This window comes from Oncorhynchus kisutch, linkage group LG3 (genome assembly GCF_002021735.2).
Source record: "Oncorhynchus kisutch isolate 150728-3 linkage group LG3, Okis_V2, whole genome shotgun sequence".
Taxonomy (NCBI): domain Eukaryota; kingdom Metazoa; phylum Chordata; class Actinopteri; order Salmoniformes; family Salmonidae; genus Oncorhynchus; species Oncorhynchus kisutch.
In genome coordinates, this window is record NC_034176.2 from 41,881,096 (window position 1) to 41,900,982 (window position 19,887).

At 43.7% G+C, this 19,887-nt stretch overlaps 1 protein-coding gene across 2 annotated transcripts in view; it reads left to right on the forward strand.

Annotated features, from left to right (window-relative positions):
• oxct1a (3-oxoacid CoA transferase 1a) overlaps positions 1-19,887 on the forward strand; it is a 108,677-nt gene that overhangs the window by 76,261 nt on the left and 12,529 nt on the right. For both annotated transcript variants that reach the window (XM_020475269.2, XM_020475274.2), the window contains exons 14-15: positions 15,251-15,340; positions 16,691-16,771. In XM_020475269.2, the coding sequence (XP_020330858.1) occupies positions 15,251-15,340; positions 16,691-16,771 (171 nt within the window). The remainder of the gene's footprint in view (positions 1-15,250; positions 15,341-16,690; positions 16,772-19,887) is intronic.

Below are 19,887 nucleotides of genomic sequence, written 5' to 3' on the forward strand. Positions count from 1 at the left end.
TACCAGCTGTATTTCAGTATTTTGAAAGTGGGGGTCTACTTGGGGGTGACAAACAAGGAATAATAATGATTTGACATCCTTTCCTTATTTATATATCCCCCCCCCCCCCCCCAATTTTGTGACATTTAATTGGTAGTTACAGTCTTGTCCCATCACTGCAACTCCCATATAGACTCGGGAGAGGCGAAGGTCGAGAGCCATGCGACCTTGCCACCATGCGACCAACCCTGCCAAGCCGCACTGCTTCTTGACACACTGCTCGCTTAACCCGGAAGCCACCCACACCAATGTGTCGGAGGAAACACCATACAACTGGCGACCGAAGTCAGCGTGCAGGCGCCCAGCCTGTCGCAAGGAGTCGCTAAAGTGCAATGGGACAAGGACATCCCGGCCGGCCAAACCCTCCCCTAACCCGGACGACGCTGGGCCAATTAGGCGCCGCTTCATGCGTCTCCCGGTCACGGCCGGCATGCGACACAGCCTGGGATCGAACCCAGGTCTGTAGTGACGCCTCAAGCACTGATATGCAGTGCCTTATACCGCTACACTACTCGGGAGGCCCTCGACATCCTTTCTTAATCTGTCCAGAACTCTTATTCATTTTACAACGGGTTTACAAGTCGCAAAAAAATTAATAAATTACGTTGTAGTATAATTAAGTCCTCCTACCTTTTCTCTCTCGAACCAAATACATCCATCTCCACCAACCCCTCCCAGTTCTAACCCCTTTACACCATCCAAGTCAAGCTTATCCCCACTTCCCATCTTTACTCACCCTTGTCCCCCTAAGCCAAGCTTATCACTACCTCCCATCCTTACCCTCTCTTACCCACCCTTGCCAAGTTTATCCCAACTTCTGTCTTTACACCCCTTTATACAGTGCATTCGGAAAGCATTCAGACCACTTTACTTTTTCCACATTTTATTATGTTACAGCCTTATTCTAAAATCGATTCAATTGTTTTTTTCCCCTCATCAATCTACACACAATAACCCATAATGACGAAGCAAAAGCAGTTTTTAGAAATGTTTGTAAATAAAACATTTCTTCAAAAAATATAATTTTTACATAAATATTCAGACCCTTTACGCAGTACTTTGTTGAAGCACCTTTGGTTAGCGATTACAGCCTTAGGTCTTCTTGGATATGACGCTGCAAGCTTGGCACACCTGTATTTGGAGAGTTTCTCCCATTCTTCTCTGCAGATCCTCTCAAGCTCTGTCAGGTTGAATGGGGAGCGTCGCTGCACAGGTATTTTCAGTTTTCTCCAGAGATGTTTGTTCGGGTTCATTTCCAGGCTCTTACTGAGCCCCTTAAGGACATTCAGAGACTTGTCCCGAAGCCACTCCTGCGTTATCTTGGCTGTGTGTTTAGGGTTGTTGTCCTGTTGGAAGGTGAACGTTCACCCCAGGCTGAGGTCCTGGGCACTCTGGAGCAGGTTTTCATCAAGAATCTCCCTGTACTTTGCTCTGTTCATCTTTCCCTCGATCCTGACTAGTCTCCCAGTCCCTGCCTCTGAAAAACATCCCCACATCATGATGCTGCCACCACCATGCTTCACCGTAGGGAAGGTTTAGTTTCTGGTTTCTTCCAGACGTGACACTTGGCATCCAGGCTAAAGAGTTCAATCTTGGTTTCATCAGACCAAACAATTGTGTTTCTCATGGTCTGAGGGTCTTTAGGTGCCTTTTGGCAAACTCCAAGCGGGCTGACACGTGCCTTTTACTGAGGAGTGGCTTCTGTCTGGCTATTCTACCATAAAGGCCTAATTGGTGGAGTGCTGCAGCGATGGTTGTCCTTCTGCAAGATTCTCCCATCTCCACAGAGGAACTCTAGAGCACTGTCAGAGTGACCATCGGGTTCCTGGTCACCGCCCTGACCAAGGCATCTTTATTTATTTCAACCATTTTAGAATAAGGCTGTAATGTAACAAAATGTGGTAAAAGTGGAAGGATCTAAGCACTTTCTGAAGGTACTGTATAACTGACCTCTCACTCTCTCCCTGTTGCTTGGAGATATATTGGACTATCGATTTTAAAGGCTTATTTTAAACTATGTTGTTTGGCTTCTACATATAATCCCAGTTTTGATGCTACAAAACGGAGCTACTCCCCCATGCGTCCTATCGGTACGCACAGAAGGTTGCCGCGATGTGTTATAGGTCACCTGCTGGGGATTGACGACGGGTGGCGATTACAACATGTAGAATCGACGGGAAATGAACAGAAAATGGCTTCTGATGTTCTGGTCGGAGGCGATAGGGCAGCCACCTGCTGTTTTTTAACTGTTTGTCGTCAACGTGTATTTTGTCCTTTACTACTACCTCACTTAAGTAAACATTGGACAAGTAAGCCTTGTCTGGACCAAATGGTTCATATGGGCAGAAGCCTATTTCCAGCTTCTGTAGCATGATGTCCTTGATTTACTAGTACAGCCCCCCTGTCGCAGGGCCAGACCTCTAATTCATCTCCTTAATGCTGCGTGCCAAGCAGCGAGGCATGTCCCATTTTTTTTTCAACTTCGGTACTCTAATCTTTCAATCTCAGGGTATTTACGCCCTAATTTACCATTTTGCAATCTCATGAAAAACACTTTACAATGGCAGTGATTTGTACTGTATAGGATTTTTCTCTGCACATTGACTTTTCAAAGAGTTGAACAGGAACTCAAATGGAGGAGGAGTTGCAGGACTGCTATGAGCAATCATCAGTCAATCAATTTCAAAGCAATCACAGCTTTTTTTCAGTCAGTATGTGTTTGCGGTGTTTCACAGAACACTCTAAACGAGCTTATTGTCCAATCCAGTTGCACAAGGCTGGCTTTTGGGACACACAAGGCTTTGTCTTCATGTCTACCTGTCCAATACTCTGTATGCTTGTCATTGGTTGTCTAGGAAACCGAGGCCTTCGCTTTTCTGTCGCTATGTTATTAAACAGAGAGTGGCATTTCTAGTAGACTAAAAAATGTTGGCGCCGTGTGAACGAAGGAGAGAGCATGGAAAGAAGGGAGAATGGGAGCAAGAAAGCGAGACAATTGTTAAGTAGAAACCGGTGGAAGTGAAGGCGTAATTCCTTTAGTGTTTGGTGGCTGGCAGGAAAAGTGAGTGCAACACAATAAACCGAACAAGGGGAAACATATTTGACGGGTTGTCATGGTGACGCCACAGGTTAAGCTACACCAGAGATACTTTTGAGGAGATGGGGAAACTCCATTGGAATCGTATTAAAGGGGAACTGCACCTGCTGATTTGGCCTCGTTTTTTGTCTTGCTCCTCAAAAAATGCTGACGTCCATGACAGAAGCCAAACGCGAGTTGGGTTGGGGGTGTGGTTTGATGTTGGTGTTTTTTGGGAGTGGCCTTGCCACCAACAAGACACCCATCTGTCAGAACCTTGCCCATAGCTGTTTTCCGCCACTCAATCACAACAAACAAACCTCCTGCAGGTTGAGTTCAATAACTACAGGTGGAAGCTTTGAATATGTCAGTAGCCTAAAGAGTAATATGAGAATAATGCAATTGCTGAATTTATGTAGATATTCTAAACGAATTGTTTTAATAACTTTCAAATGTAATAACAGTTCTGTGTAGAATAAACAACCTTTTACATAATACCATAAAATCAGCGTTCTGCTAATATAACAATGTGTACAATTTAACTTTCATTGTCATTGCCAGCTGATACAGATACTGTGCCAATCCGCATTTTATCTGGTGGTAATCGGGCTACCTTGGCAAACATGTCAGAAAATGGAGCGTGGCAAAAAAGGGGTGTGGTTTGTTGACATAGTTGTAATCCAAACACAACCTTAATTTACTCGTTGTGACACACTGAGGTTCCAAACCTAGACAAGACTGACTTGATGACCACAATGATCCTATTTACACTTTGTAGTCAATGTTGACACTAGAATACATGTTTCGATGCCACGTTTTCAAAGGGATTAGTTGCTATTTAGTGGCAGTCGCTCTTTAACAAATCACGTTGCCCATGCGTAGTCAATGTATTTTGCAGTGCATTCTGGGCGATTCTGAGACAAGGAGACTATAGGAGAATCTCAATTGCATACTGCTTGCATCCTCTCTCTCCTCGCCTCCTTCTCAAAACCCATTGGAGGAGAAGGTCATAGGGACCTCTGGCTTTCTCATCCAATGGGTTTTGAGAAGGAGGTGAGGAGAGAGTGCGTGAGGAGTATGCAATTGAGATCTTCCCCAGGACAAGGAGACTCCTTCAAGAAGTATATGAGAGTCAATTGGGTGTTAGCTCAAAAACCCAGCATTAGCATGAATTACGTGAACAAGAAGTACAACATTACAAATATTTTCTGAGCTAATTAACTTGTTCTCTGTGATATCGTATAGCTTTGGAATCGTGACATTACGTACTTTTGAGGGAAATAGGGAGGTTTCTTGACTCATACCCTGCCTTTTAGAAAGGATTGTGTGACTATTAACTTAGCAACCGTGTGACACAGCATGACAACGTGAATGTGATTGGTTAACATTCTGCTGGGTGGGGCGTTGTACATTCCTCCGTTCATTGGCCACACTACAGCTGAAGTAGCCCATTTAGAACTGTTTTCATTCAACCAGAAGGGTCATTGTCTACTGTAAGTGTCTGAGTAAGTAGAGACAATAGCACCTTTACTCCACTTCAACTTGATGTTATGGAGACCTGTACACTTACAAGCGCCCTCTTACAGTCTAGTCCTGATAAATGCAACAGTTTAAACTGGAGCATGTAGCTACCAAGACCAAACTCTAAGTGGTTGTTTTGGACTGGGTCTGTTGAGTTTGGGGGGGTACCCCCAAAAAATGAATGGTCAGAAAATAAAAAGTGACATCATTTGAATCTTACTGCTGCCAATGTCATAAGAATCTCTATGGTCATATTCATAGAGTATGCGATGTAGGTCAAGTCACCAAAAAGTGCAAACATTTAGTATGCATGGAAAGGGTACACCCTTATGGTCATTGTAAAGGAATGCATTTCCTTGTATGCATCCTCCACATGCGCTGTTGATCTAGCTCATCGTTTACAATAGGAAACGTGAATGGGAAAATATGTTTGAAGTTCCCTCACCCCTGTTTTTATATATATATATACTTGAATGTCCTGATTGTTAATTTTAAGATGTCAGGCTTGAAAATTCATTCAGCCATTTTGGCACAGTGACTCACTTACCAAACCAGTTGCAAGTGGCCAAGAGACGTCATGTGATCTCCTACGGGAATTTGTGCATGTTTAGAGCGCCACCTTTAGGTAAGAGATCTGTTGAAAAAATGTACAATCCTTTTGGAACATTAATTGGTGACATTCTATTTCAAACCTAGACTTTCAAATCTCTTATTCCCCCCCCCCCCCCCCACGAAGAGAAAACAAACAGAACATTTTTGGCCTGATGTATCTCCGGCTCTGTAGATGTTTCCGACACCTTTATCAGAATTCCACAGTTCTTACCTTTTTTGTTGTTGTTGTAATTTTTACCCCCTTTTTCTCCCCAATTTCGTGATTACGATCTTGTCTCATTGCTGCAATTCCCCAACGGGCTCGGGACAGGCAAAGGTCGAGTCATGCGTCCCCCGAAACATGACCCTCCAAGCCGCACTTCTTCACACCCGCTCGCTTAACCAGGAAGCCAGTTGGACCAATGTGTCAGAGGAAACACCATTCAACTGACGACCAATGTCAGTCTGCAGGCGAAATGTACTTTATGAGGGTAGTATACAATATTATGCGTTGTTTAGATAATGCCACCAGAGGGTGTCAGAGTTTTAAGAGGTTAACAATAATTGTTGTAAATCTGCAAAACTGTATTGCACTCAAATTAATCTCTGTTAACCCAGAAGTAAAATCTTGCATAATTTGGTCATCTGCCTGATTAATTTCTGTGTTGATACGTGTTAGAAATTTAGAGTTCCGGTAAAGCATTTTTTGGGAAAGTTATATATCTTGAAAACGTGATTGCTGACATGCAAAATATTTTTTGAAATAATAAAACAAATACCCAAAAGATTTTTGGGTGGAATTTTCCTTAATGTCATGTACAATCTGTTCATGAACAGCTAAAAGCAGGACGTTGCCGCGGTGTGTTAGAGGTCACCTGCTGGGCATTGACGAAGGATGGCGGTACAACGTAGAATTGTCGGGGAATTAACAGTAAATGGCTTCCGATATTCTGGTCAGTAGCTTTTAACCAAAGTGTATTTTGTCCTTTACTACTACCTCACTTAAGTAAACACATAAGCCCTGACCTGGCCACACAAGACTGAACCAATGGTACTTTAAGGCTGCCTCTCCCCATTGAAGAGTATCCCTATTTGTATGACAGGTGGAAATATGTTGATATGATAACATCAAACACATCTTTCAGGCAATTTGATGGACTATGCTTATTTGATTTATTTGTTAGCCAAAAAGTGTATGATCTGCCTCCAGTAAGGCTTCATATGAAAGTGTAGAATGAGGAAGGCAGGGCCCAAAACGGATGTTTCTGTCAGAAAAGGATAAAGATCATTTTCTCATTAAAAGATGTGATATTAAAAGAGTGTGATTATGACTTCAAACGTTGGTTTACGGTGCAACTGTCATATTAGTCCTAGATTACAATCTCTATAGAATTAAGCATTCCCTTACATCTTCATGTAGATTTGCCTCTAATGCCTGAACGAACAAATAAAATAACGAACTGGGCGAATGCTAATTCCTGTCAAAAAGTTAGTCTGTTGGTTCTGATAGTGTGGCACTCTGAGGGCCATGTTGCAGCCCTGACTGTGGAAGCACCATGGGGGTTAAATGTACATGTACACTTTCGCATAACCAAGCACCTACTGTATATTGCGGGTTCAGTAAGTCAGGCTTCCAGCACGTGAAAGGAACCAATCAGAGCAAGGAGGAAATTAATAACCTGAGAGTTGGGTCTGAGCCGCAGGGTTAATGTCCTCTAAGCCGTGTTAATTAAATTACTCCTGCTCTTGGGCGACGTTTGGCAGTCGATTTAATTATATTTTGTTAATGCTGCACAATAACATTGGCTGATTAGACAAGCAGACATGATGAAAACACCAGAGGCTTGGGCGGCAGGTAGCCTAGCGGTTAGCGTTGGGACAGTAACCGAAAAGATGCTTGTTGAATCACTGAGCCGACAAGGTGGAGAAATATGCCCGTACTGCCTTCGAGCAATGCAGTTAACCTTCACAACAACTGCTCCCCGGTGCTGATGATGTGGACGTCGATTAAGGCAGCCCCCCCCCCCCCCCCCCCCCCCCCCCCCGCACCTCTCTAATTGAGGGGTTAAATGCGGAAGACACATTTCAGTAGATGCATTCAACCGATATCCCCTTTCCCATTACACTTACAAGTTATCCAGTCACAGTTTGAGTTTGTGTACCAGCCACATTAATACGCAAGCTCGACCTTTTAACTAGAACAAAATCTAAACCGCTTACTGTGCTGAAGATAAACAATTACACCAAATATTACCATAAACACAAGGAAATTATTGATGATATCGATTCATTTAATGTTCCCCTCTTACCTCAAATAGTCTGCAGTAAGTCACATTGTTTAAGACCAGCTGTATTGTATTTAGCCACCGTTTGGGTGAAATAACACCATTCCAACACGTTTCCAATTGTTGTTGAATAAATATTGATAGAACAACAATGGAGTAATTCACGTGAGAAGACTGGACTACTTACCTCGATCGGCCTGAGGTGGTCAGGTTTACTGTTGCCTAGCAATGGCGCTCTCTCGGGCTAGAAACAAAACCAAATCAACCTAATTGGTGGGCGTCCAAATTGTTATTAAATATGCGATATTACATTACAGTTAAGGTTGAAAGCTATCTGTTACTCTTTCTTTTTATCTTTCTCTCTCTCTCCCCCTCTCTCGTTCTTTCAAATCAAATCAAATCAAATGTATTTATGTAGCCCTTCGAACATCAACTGATATCTCAAAGTGCTGTACAGAAACACAGCCTAAAACCCCAAACAGCAAGCAATGCAGGTGTTGAAGCACGCTGGCTAGGAAAAACTCCCTAGAAAGGCCAAAACCTAGGAAGAAACCTAGAGAGGAACCAGGCTATGAGGGGTGCCGGGTGGAGATTATAACAGAACAGGGCCAAGATGTTCAAATGTTCATAAATGACCACCATGGTCAAATAATAGGTCTGGAACAGGTAGCACGTCCGGTGAACAGGTCAGGATTCCATAGCCGCAGGCAGAACAGTTGAAACTGGAGCAGCAGCATGGCCAGGTGGACGGGGACAGCAAGGAGTCATCATGCCAGGTAGTCCTGAGGCATGGTCCTAGGGCTCAGGTCCTCCGAGAGAGAGAAAGAAAGAAAGAGAGAATTAGAGAGAGCATACTTAAATTCACACAGGACACCGGATAAGACAGGAGAAGTACTCCAGATATAACAAACTGACCCTAGCCCACCGACACATAAACTACTGCAGCATAAATACTGGAGGCTGAGACAGGAGGGGTCAGGAGACACTGTGGCCCCATCCGATGACACCTCCCGGACAGGGCCAAACAGGAGACACACACATTAGATAAGGCTCTGTTTTTACCTCCGGATTGACCTGCACAGGGATCAAAGTGTTTTCAGAAAATCAAATCCAAAGTTCATTGATCTATTTTTTAAAAATGTTTTATTTAACCTTTATTTAACTAGGCAAGTCAGTTAAGAACAAATTCTTATTTACAATGACGGCCTAGAAAAAGGCCTGCGGGGACGGGGGCTGGGATTAAAAATAAAAATCTAAATATAGGACAAAACACACATCACGACAAGAGAGACACCACAAAATTACATAAAGAGAGACCTAAGACAATATAGCATGGTAGCAACACAACATGACAACAACACGGTAGCAACACAACATGGCAGCAGCACAAAACATGGTACAAACATTATTGGGCACAGACATCACAAAGGGCAAGAAAGTAGAGACAACAACACATCATGCGAAACCACCACAGCTGTCAGTAAGAGTGTCCATTATGGAGTTTTTGAATGAAGAGATGGAGATAAAACTGTCCAGTTTGAGTGTTTTTTGCGCTCATTCCAGTCGCTAGCTGCAGCAAACTGAAAAGAGGAGCGACCCAGGGATGTATATGTTCTTTGGGGACCTTTAACAGAATGTGACTGTCAGAACGGGTGTTGTATGTGCAGGATGAGGGCTGCAGTAGGTATCTCAGATAGGAGGGAGTGAGGCCTAAGAGGGTTTTATAAATTTGAACATCTTGGCCATGTTCTGTTATAATCTGCACCCGGTACAGCCAGAAGAGGACTGGCCACACCTCATAGCCTGGTTCCTCTCTAGGTTTCTTCCTAGGGAGTTCTTAATAGCCACAGTGCTTCTACACCTGCATTGCTTGCTGTTTGGGGTTTTAGGCTGGGTTTCTGTACAGCACTTTGAGATATCAGCTGTTATAGGAAGGGCTATATAAATACATTTGATTCGATTTGATTTGATAAATAAGCATCAACCAGTGGGTCTTGCGACGGGTATACAGAGATGACCAGTTTACAGAGGAGTGCAGTAATGTGTCCTATAAGGAGCATTGGTGGCAAATCTGATGGCCGAATGGTAAAGAACAACATGCCACTCGAGAGCACCCTTACCTGCCTATCTATACATTATGTCTCCGTAATCTATCACGGGTAGGATGGTCATCTGAATCAGGGTTAGTTTGGCAGCTGGGGTGAAAGAGGAGCGATTACAATAGAGGAAACCAAGTCTAGATTTAACCTTAGCCTGCAGCTTTGATATTTGCTGAGAGAAGGACAGTGTATCATCTATTCATACTCCGAAGTACTTGTATGAAGTGACTACCTCAAGCTCAAAGGTAGTAATCACACTGGTGGGGAGAGGGCCATTCTTCTTACCAAACTATATGAATTTTGTTTTTGGAGGTGTTCAGAACAAGGTTAAGGGCAGAGAAAGCTTGTTGGACACTCAAAGCTTTGTTGTAGAGCGTTTAACACATGTTCTGAGGTAGAGAAACTGCAGTCTATCCCATAGTGTAGATATAGGGCAAAGCGGCCTATTCTCCTCAATCAAGCGTTCTTGTGTTGTTATGGTGCTGTTGTCGCCCATGTTAATGTTAAAACATCAATAACTCAGCTGTCTGTTATAGTCTCATGTAGTATTAAATGTTGCTGAAAATCAGGCTGTCATTTTTACTTTCAGTATGTTTCGCCTTTGCACTCAGGCACTTTATGAGGCAGCCTAGTAAAGGTACAACGTGGCCAATCGTCGTGCCACTAGGACCCCTCCCTTTCACTAACTGCAGACCGAAGGGGGAGATGGTCCATTATCAGGTGTCTACTCCAGCTAACTCTGCTGTAAATCTGTCCCTGCCTCTCTCAGGTCACAGCCCGTTATCTCCCAGGGCTGATGATACGTACCCCCACACACACACGCGTGCGCGATCTAGGCTCTTTGAGGGGCAGATAATTAATCACTTGTGGTGATAGGAGAAAGTGCACGGTGTCCTTTCAGAGTGACTTCCCAGTGCCAACCTCACAAAACTGACGATCCCATTTTGTGCATTTGCCGACTTATCTTTTTGCCCTCTGAGATTTATTCTCTGTCTCCTCTGTTTTCTCCTGGTGCTTTGTACCAGTGAGAGAGAAAGAGAGAAGGTTGGGAGAAACGGGAGTATGGCCATTAAAGAGGTGTTCTACCATAGCGGTGTTAACCTAGTCCTGAAAGACTGCAGTGTTTGTTAGGCTAAATTCATTGTTAGAACCTTCGTGAGGAGCATTGTCAGAACTCCAAGCGGTTTCCCAAAACCATATTTGTTAACGTTGCACTTGAAAACGCATGTAATCTAACGCCTGCATCAGACCACTCGTAGAACAGCAAATTATTTTTTGCCCTCCCATGTCATTTTATACACAGATCTCTGCTAAATATAGAATCACATGGTTTATTCCTCTTTTTGACCGCCGATAACTCCAGAACAAAGTTGACTACAAATACAAAGTTACCAATGTCTTTGCAGTTGAATACAAATAAGTGATGTATAAAAATATGCTTCAAATTCAAATCGAGATGACTGCAGTAAAATATAAACAGTAGGCTATAGGCCTATTTCAATCATGTTGAAATACATTTCCTATTCAATCAATTGAGTTATAATTTGCTACTGTCTGTAATTTGGCTTAATATATTTTTTAATTATGTGTATGTAGCCTAACATGTGCGCAATGATGTGCCAAATTGGTGTTTTAGGGAATTTTTATTGGGTAACAAGGAACCCAAACGTGCGCTACCGTACATACATTTCTTTTGTCCCCCTACGCCAAACGGGATCACGACACGCAGTTTAAAATATCAAAACAAACTCTGAACCAATGACATTCATTTGGGGACAGGTCGAAAAGCATTAAACATGTATGTCAATTTAGCTAGTTAGCTTGCACTTGCTAGCTAATTTGTCCTGGGATATAAACATTGAGTTGTTATTTTACCTGAAATGCACAAGGTCCTTGACTCCGACAATTAATCCACACATAAAACGGCCAACCGAATCGTTTCTAGTCATCTCTCCTCCTTCAAGGCCTTTTCATCTTTGAACTTATATGGTAATTGGCATCTACACTTTCATAGTATTACCACGACAACCTGCAAAACATTTCGTCTTTCAATCACCCACGTGGGTATAACCAATGAGAAGATGGCACGTGGGTACCTGCTTCTATAAACTAATGAGGAGATGGGAGAGGCAGGACTTGCAGCGCGGTCTGCGTCAGAAATAGGAATCAAATCAAATCAAATTTATTTATATAGCCCTTCGTACATCAGCTGATATCTCAAAGTGCTGTACAGAAACCCAGCCTAAAACCCCAAACAGCAAGCAATGCAGGTGTAGAAGCACGGTGGCTAGGAAAAACTCCCTAGAAAGGCCAATACCTAGGAAGAAACCTAGAGAGGAACCAGGCTATGTGGGGTGGCCAGTCCTCTTCTGGCTGTGCCGGGTGGAGATTATAACAGAACATGGTCAAGATGTTCAATGTTCATAAATGACCAGCATGGTCGAATAATAATAAGGCAGAACAGTTGAAACTAGAGCAGCAGCACAGTCAGGTGGAAGTTGAAACTGGAGCAGCAGCATGGCCAGGTAGACTGGGGACAGCAAGGAGTCATCATGTCAGGTAGTCCTGGGGCATGGTCCTAGGGCTCAGGTCAGTTGAAACTGGAACAGCAGCATGGCCAGGTGGACTGGGGACAGCAAGGAGTCATCATGTCAGGTAGTCCTGGGGCATGGTCCTAGGGCTCAGGTCCTCCGAGAGAGAGAAAGAAAGAGAGAAGGAGAGAATTAGAGAACGCACACTTAGATTCACACAGGACACCGAATAGGACAGGAGAAGTACTCCAGATATAACAAACTGACCCCAGCCCCCCGACACATAAACTACTGCAGCATAAATACTGGAGGCTGAGACAGGAGGGGTCAGGAGACACTGTGGCCCCATCCGAGGACACCCCCGGACAGGGCCAAACAGGAAGGATATAACCCCACCCACTTTGCCAAAGCACAGCCCCCACACCACTAGAGGGATATCTTCAAAATCTTCAAAAAATCTTCATTCAATAGAATGACTTCTATTTTAGCCCTTGGCAAAGCAGACGCTCGTTGGCGCGCGCAGGCAGTGTGGATGCAATAATTGAATAACATCGATTTCTAAATATATTTTGCGACGCTCGCACATGCGACGTGTACATTCTGGTCAGCATGTAAGAATAAACTACGTCAATATTTGTAGCCGTAGGTGGCAATATCTCACTAGGAACTGATCCCTCATCAGTATTATGGAAAGATTTGAATGGAGAAAGCTGATTTGAGAGCAGCACTCCCTTTCTTTCGATTCTGTCAGCATCGACACATAATCCATTCTCTCTGCGTGGTATTTTGTTACATCTTTGTTTCTTGTAGGATATATGCATCGTTAAAACACTCGTAAGCCTAAATTCCGTCACTATCGGGAAACCGGACCCTGATTCAGAATGAATTGGAATGAACAGGAATGAACAAAGATGGAGACAGAGGAAATAACTTTATTGGGTGTCTCTTTCCCTCCCTCCCTCCCTCCCTCCCTCCTTCCCTCTTTCTTCCTCTTATCCTCTCCCCATGTCCACCTCAGCCAGAGATGCCAAACGCTAAAGCATACTCTATTCATATACTGTAACGTATAGACTACAGTGCATTCAGAAAGTATACAGATCCCTTCCCTTTGTCCACATTTTGTTAAATGACAGCCTTATTCTAAAATGGATTAAATAAAACAATTATCATCAACCTACACACAATACCCATAATGACAAAGCGAAAACAGGTTTTTAGAAATGTTTGCACATTTATTGAAAATCAAAAAACAGATACCTTATTTACATAAGTATTCAGACCCTTTGCTATGAGACTCGAAGTTGAGCTCCAGTGCATCCTGTTTCCATTGATCATCCCTGAGATGTTTCTACAACTTGATTGGAGTCCACATGTGGTAAATTCAATTGATTGGACATGATTTGGAAAGGCACACGCCTGTCTATATGAAGTCCCACAGTTGACAGTGGATGTCAGAGAAAAAAACAAGCCATGACATCGAAAGAATTGTCCATAGCGCTCCGAGACAGGATTGTGGATACCCAAAAATGTCTGCAGCATTGAAGAACTCAGTGGCCTCAATCTTTCTTAAATAGAAGATGTTTGGAACCACCAAGACTCTTCCTAGAGCTGGCTTCCCGGCCAAACTGAGCAATCGGGGGAGAATGGCTTTGGTCAGAGAGGTGACCAAGAACCCGATGGTCACTCTGACAGAGCTCCAGGGTTCTTCTGTGGAGATGGGAGAACCTTCCAGAAGGACAACCATCTTTGCAGCGCTCCACCAATCAGGCCTTTATGGTAAAGTGGCCAGACGGCAACCACTCCTCAGTAAAAGTCACTAGAGCCCGCTTGGAGTTTGCCAAAAGACACCTCAAGGGACCCTCAGACCATGAGTAACCAGATTCTCTGGTATAATGAAACCAATATTGAACTATCTTTAGACTGAATGCCAAGTGTCACGTCTGGAGGAAACCTGGCACCATCCCTACTGTGAAGCATGGTGGTGGCAGCATCATGCTGTGGGGAGTTTTTTCAGCAGCAAGGACTGGGATACTAGTCAGGATTTAGGGAAAGATTAACGGAGCAAAATTCAGAGAGATCCTTGAATAAAACCTGCTCCAGAGCACTCAAGGCGAAGGTTCACCTTCCAACAGGACAACGACCCTAAGTACACAGCCAAGATAATGCAGGAGTGGCTTCGGGACAAGTTCCTGAATGTCCTTGAGTGGCCCAGCCAGAGCAAGGACTTAAACCCTATCAAACATCTCTGGAGAGACCTGAAAATAGCTGTGCTGCGACTCTCCCCATCCAACCTGACAGAACTTGAGAGGGTCTGCAGAGAAGAATGGGAGAAACTCTCCAAATACAGGTGTGCCAAGCTTGTAGCGTCTTGCCCAAGAAGACTCGGGCTGTAATCGCTGCCAAAGGTGCTTCAACAAAGATACTGTGTAAAGGGTCTGAATACTTATGTAAATGTGATATTTCCGTTCTTTAAAAAAATGCAGTTTTTGCTTTGTCATTATGGGTTGTGTGTAGAAAAAACTATTGTATTCATTTTAGAATAAGGCTGTAATGTGGAAAAAGTCAAGAGTTCTGAACACTTTCCGAATGCACTATTGCGATTGATGAGCAAAACAGATTTTTAATTAGGTTATTCAGCAATCTGACCCCCTGGGTGTGTGCATGCCAGTAAAGCTCATTGGGCCCAGAGAAATGAGAGGCCTGTGTATGTTTAAAAAAAAATGTATGTTCTAATCTAATAAGAAATTCTTCACTGGTTTTGGAAACAAATGTTTTTTTCTGCTCTGTATTGAATGTAGACCTCAATACTCTGTGAGAGATGTGAAATAAGCTGACCCAGGCAGGGCTGGACTCTGCAGTAATACAGTGTTTATTCTGTTGTATTCCCCACTGGGCACACTATTTAGTGGATTACTGTATGCTAAAGATATGGTGCCAGTTTGGTTTAGCCTAGAACTGCTAGTACTATGCTTAGGCCCACTTATGCGAAAAGCAAACAACTGGCAACATACTCTGTGTCGGCTGTTACTGGTGGCCTGCGTGGAAGATACGCTACTTACGTTCCCCTGAGCTGTACTGTTTACTGTATTGTTTTGTTTTTTCCTTCAGGGTAAGATGGTGAAGGGAATGGGTGGAGCCATGGATCTGGTGGCCAGCGCTGGAACCAAGGTGGTCGTCACCATGGAGCACTCAGCTAAGGTTAGAGTGTGGGTGTGTGTGCGTGCCAATCCAGTTCCAGATGTGTCTGTGTGACTCCAGATCAGCTATATTTTACGCATCAGATATGTGCTAATGCATATACTGCTCTCCTTGGCTGCCTTTTTACTAAATATATTCTGTGATGTAACCTCCTAAAGTGGTTTAGAGAGCAGAGTTTAATGAAGGGGATTCCTCCAGCAGCTTCCATCTATAATGTCTTGTTCCACTCTCTGAGGGTGATGAGTCAGTCCCGTTGATGCGCTTCTGATTCCAGTAATGGATGAACTAATGATTCAGTGATGCCTCTAATAGTCCCAGAGCTCCTCATAGGCTGCTTGGTGCTTATATGGACTAATACTCCCATCCATTAACAATACATACTGTAGTACCCACCTGATCATGGCAGTAAAATGCACAAACCAAAAGCCTCTGTAATGGGAATATTTGTAGCCCTACTTGTCCAGGCTTATGATTTACATTTTAGTCATTTAGCAGACACTATTTTTTCACCTAGTCGGCTCGGGGATTTGAATCGGCGACCTTTCGGTTACTGAACCAACTCTCTTACCCGCTAGGCTACCTGTCACAATTGATAGATGATCTGTAATGGAAGTATTTATGGCCGTGGCTTTCCAGACCTATCAACTGTAAAGGGAGTACTTGTAGCCCAGTCCAGATGGCGGAGCAGGTGGATGTGAATAGGGACATGGAGATGTTTACTGATACCTGTTGACCGCTGCGCCGGTCTTATTTATTTATCATGGTCCCCCACTCTGCTCATCATGAGCAACCTGTGTGTGTGTGTCTCCTCACAAGGATAGGTAAACCAAGGAGAATTCAGAAAAGTGGGGACGTGACATCGGCCCCCACAAGAAAAAAGAAAAGGCTATTTTAGGCTGAGGGGTTAGGTTAAGGGTTAGGGTTACAATAGGGTTACAAGACAGGATTTTGAATGGGGATCAATTGTTTGGTCCCCATAAGGATAGTAAAACAAACATGTGTTTGTGTAGGGGGTGAAAGGGAGGGTCAGCAGGATCACACACCCATAGGGCAGAGAATAACGAGAACCCAGCTGCCCTTCCTCCACACACACACACACACACATACACACACACACACACACACAGGTGCTTTTCTGTGGACAGTGAAGACGCTTACCACACATTATATCGAAAGCCCTGATAACTGTCATAGTGAATAGTATGGTACAGTAGAAACAGACTACGACAGTTCTTGTTGGGCAGACGCAGGGGTGTAGCCATAGTGACCAGTTAAACTGGGTGGTTGTTTGACATAAACTGTTCTGTCTCGTTCTCTCTCCACTTGTCTCTTTCCATTTATCTTTGTCAGGGAGGAAAACACAAGATTCTGGACACGTGCAACCTGCCACTGACAGGAAAACAGTGTGTGGATCGGATCATCACTGAAAAGGTGTGTGTTTGTGTGAATGTGCATACTGTAGGGCTGTTTGAGTTCTGTGTGTTCCCTTGTGTGTCTATGTGTGAATGTGCATAGGGCTGTTTGAGTTCTGTGTGTTCCCTTGTGTGTCTATGTGTGAATGTGCACAGGGCTGTTTGAGTTCTGTGTGTTCCCTTGTGTGTCTGTGTGAATGTGCATAGGGCTGTTTGAGTTCTGTGTGTTCCCTTGTGTGTCTGTGTGAATGTGCATAGGGCTGTTTGAGTTCTGTGTGTTCCCTTGTGTGTCTGTGTGAATGTGCATAGGGCTGTTTGAGTTCTGTGTGTTCCCTTGTGTGTCTATGTGTGAATGTGCATAGGGCTGTTTGAGTTCTGTGTGTTCCCCTGTGTTTCCCTGTGTGTCTATGTGTGAATGTGCATAGGGCTGTTTGAGTTCTGTGTGTTCCCTTGTGTGTCTATGTGTGAATGTGCACAGGGCTGTTTGAGTTCTGTGTGTTCCCTTGTGTGTCTGTGTGAATGTGCATAGGGCTGTTTGAGTTCTGTGTGTTCCCTTGTGTGTCTGTGTGAATGTGCATAGGGCTGTTTGAGTTCTGTGTGTCTATGTGTGAATGTGCATAGGGCTGTTTGAGTTCTGTGTGTTCCCCTGTGTTTCCCTGTGTGTCTATGTGTGAATGTGCATAGGGCTGTTTGAGTTCTGTGTGTGTCTTTGTGAATGTGCATAGGGCTGTTTGAGTTCTGTGTGTTTCCCTGTGTGTCTATGTGTGAATGTGCATAGGGCTGTTTGAGTTATGTGTGTTTCCCTGTGTGTCTATGTGTGAATGTGCATAGGGCTGTTTGAGTTCTGTGCGTTCCCCTGTGTGTCTGTGTGCATGTGCATAGGGCTGTTTGAGTTCTGTGTGTTCCCCTGTGTGTCTATGTGTGAATGTGCATAGGGCTGTTTGAGTTCTGTGCGTTCCCCTGTGTGTCTATGTGTGAATGTGCATAGGGCTGTTTGAGTTCTGTATGTTTCCCTGTATGTCTCTGTTCCCTCTTTTCAGTTTGCCAATGTGTCCCACATATCTGTGTTGTCTAGATTCAATTCACTGGCTTTACAAATCAAGCTCCTCACGACACATGCCTCATTTGAATCTCTCCCACACAGAAAGATTGAAGTGACTCTTCAAAACGAATCTGTATATTTTGGAGCCCAACTCGGCCTATTCAGACGCCTGGGTTATATCATACCTAAGCTGAATGTGAGTCATAATGTCAGGCTTTATGTGAAACACTTTGCTCCAGTGACAATACATTACTGCCTCTGTAGGCCTAGAGCTGACACTCTCCTCTCCAGCTCACAGAATCATGAACGTTTACAGCATTGGAAAAGGTTGAAAGAGTACAAACAGAATTGCTTGGCTTTAGTAGCCACTGGGCTTGTGTTTCAGTATTCTGAACAATAGACCAAATCTATTTCCCTGGTAAGTTTATTATAGACATTGGAACACAGAAAGAAAGGTGAGAAAAAAACACACACACGCACACACACACACACACACACACACACACACACACACACACACACACCAGGGACTGATATATATATTTGATGCTGCAGAGGGACCTGGGGAGATGGAAATTACATTTATTTGGTTAACCGTAATCCAATCAGCAGATTGCTCAATATTGATTTGATATCCCAGAACGTAGGGCTGTCTTTTATGAAGATGTATTTTAATGATGTTACTAGCTCCACCACATGGCCCACCTAAGCGCTAATAATGCTTCATCTGGAAACCACTAACCCCCAGTGAGCTCTAGCATTCTTACAACGTTTGCAAAGCTGCACATATATTATTACTGTTTCAGTATAAACAAGTTACCCCTAGGATGTCTAATGTTCTTACAATGTTTTTGTTCAATCACTTTGACAGCACCCCTTTTGATTGGAACGAAACCTTCCATACATATTTGCCCATTGTAGAAGTTGTCAGAAAGTGACTTTTTGGACCTGAATTACAAATTATTCAAGAGCTAAAGGTGCTCAAAGTTGACCTATTTTGCATACCTCACCATACCATGAGACATCCATGTCTTCACTGGAAAAGATAAACAGTTGAGATTTACATGATTTAAAAGTTTACAAACAGAGTTGTCAAACTTTTTATAAGTTCTTGAAATAATCCAAATGAATAATGTATCCTTAAATCAACTGACGCACACGTGCGTCAATCAAAGTAACATCATAACAAAAATCCCCATCAAAATCCATCAGTTTAAGCTAGAGATATGTTGCATGGGCTTCGTCTCAATCCAGTGGAAGGTGGCCGAGCTACAGCAGTGTTTGTCAGACCATGAGACATCCCCCAAAAAATATTATTGTAACAAAAATGTCTGTAGCGTCTGAACGGTTTGGCCTATAAACTATTAGGATGTCTCTAAACTACAGGACTGTTTTGCTAGCACAGACTGGAATATGTTCCGGGATTCCTCCAATGGCATTGAGGAGTACACCACATCTGTCATTTACTTCATCAATAAGTGCATCGATAACATCGTCCAACCCCAACCAGAAGCCATGGATTACAGGCAGCATCCGCACTGAGCTAAAGGGTAGAGCTACCACTTTCAAGGAGCGGGACTCTAACCCGGAAGCTTATAGAAATCCCGCTATGCCCTCCGATGAACCATCAAACAGGCAAAGCGTCAATACAGGACTAAGATCGAGTCGTGCTACACCAGCTCTGATGCTCGTTGGATGTGGCAGGGCCTGCAAACCATTACAGACTACAAAGGGAATCACAGCCGAGAGCTTCCTAGTGACACGAGTCTGCCAGAAGAGCTAAACTACTTCTATGCTCGCTTCGAGGCAAATAACACTGAAACATGCATGATAGCACCAGCTGTACGGAAGACTGTGATCACACTCTCCTCAGCCAATGTGAGTAAGACCTTTTAGACAGGTCAACATTCACAAGGCCGCAGGGCCAGAAGGATTACCAGGATGTGTACTGTGAGCATGCGCTGACCAACTAGCAAGTGTCTTCACTGACATTTTCAACCTCTCCATGTCCGAGTCTGTAATACCAACATGTTTCAAGCAGATCACCATAGTACCTGTGCCCAAGAACACTAAGGTAACCTGCCTAAATGACT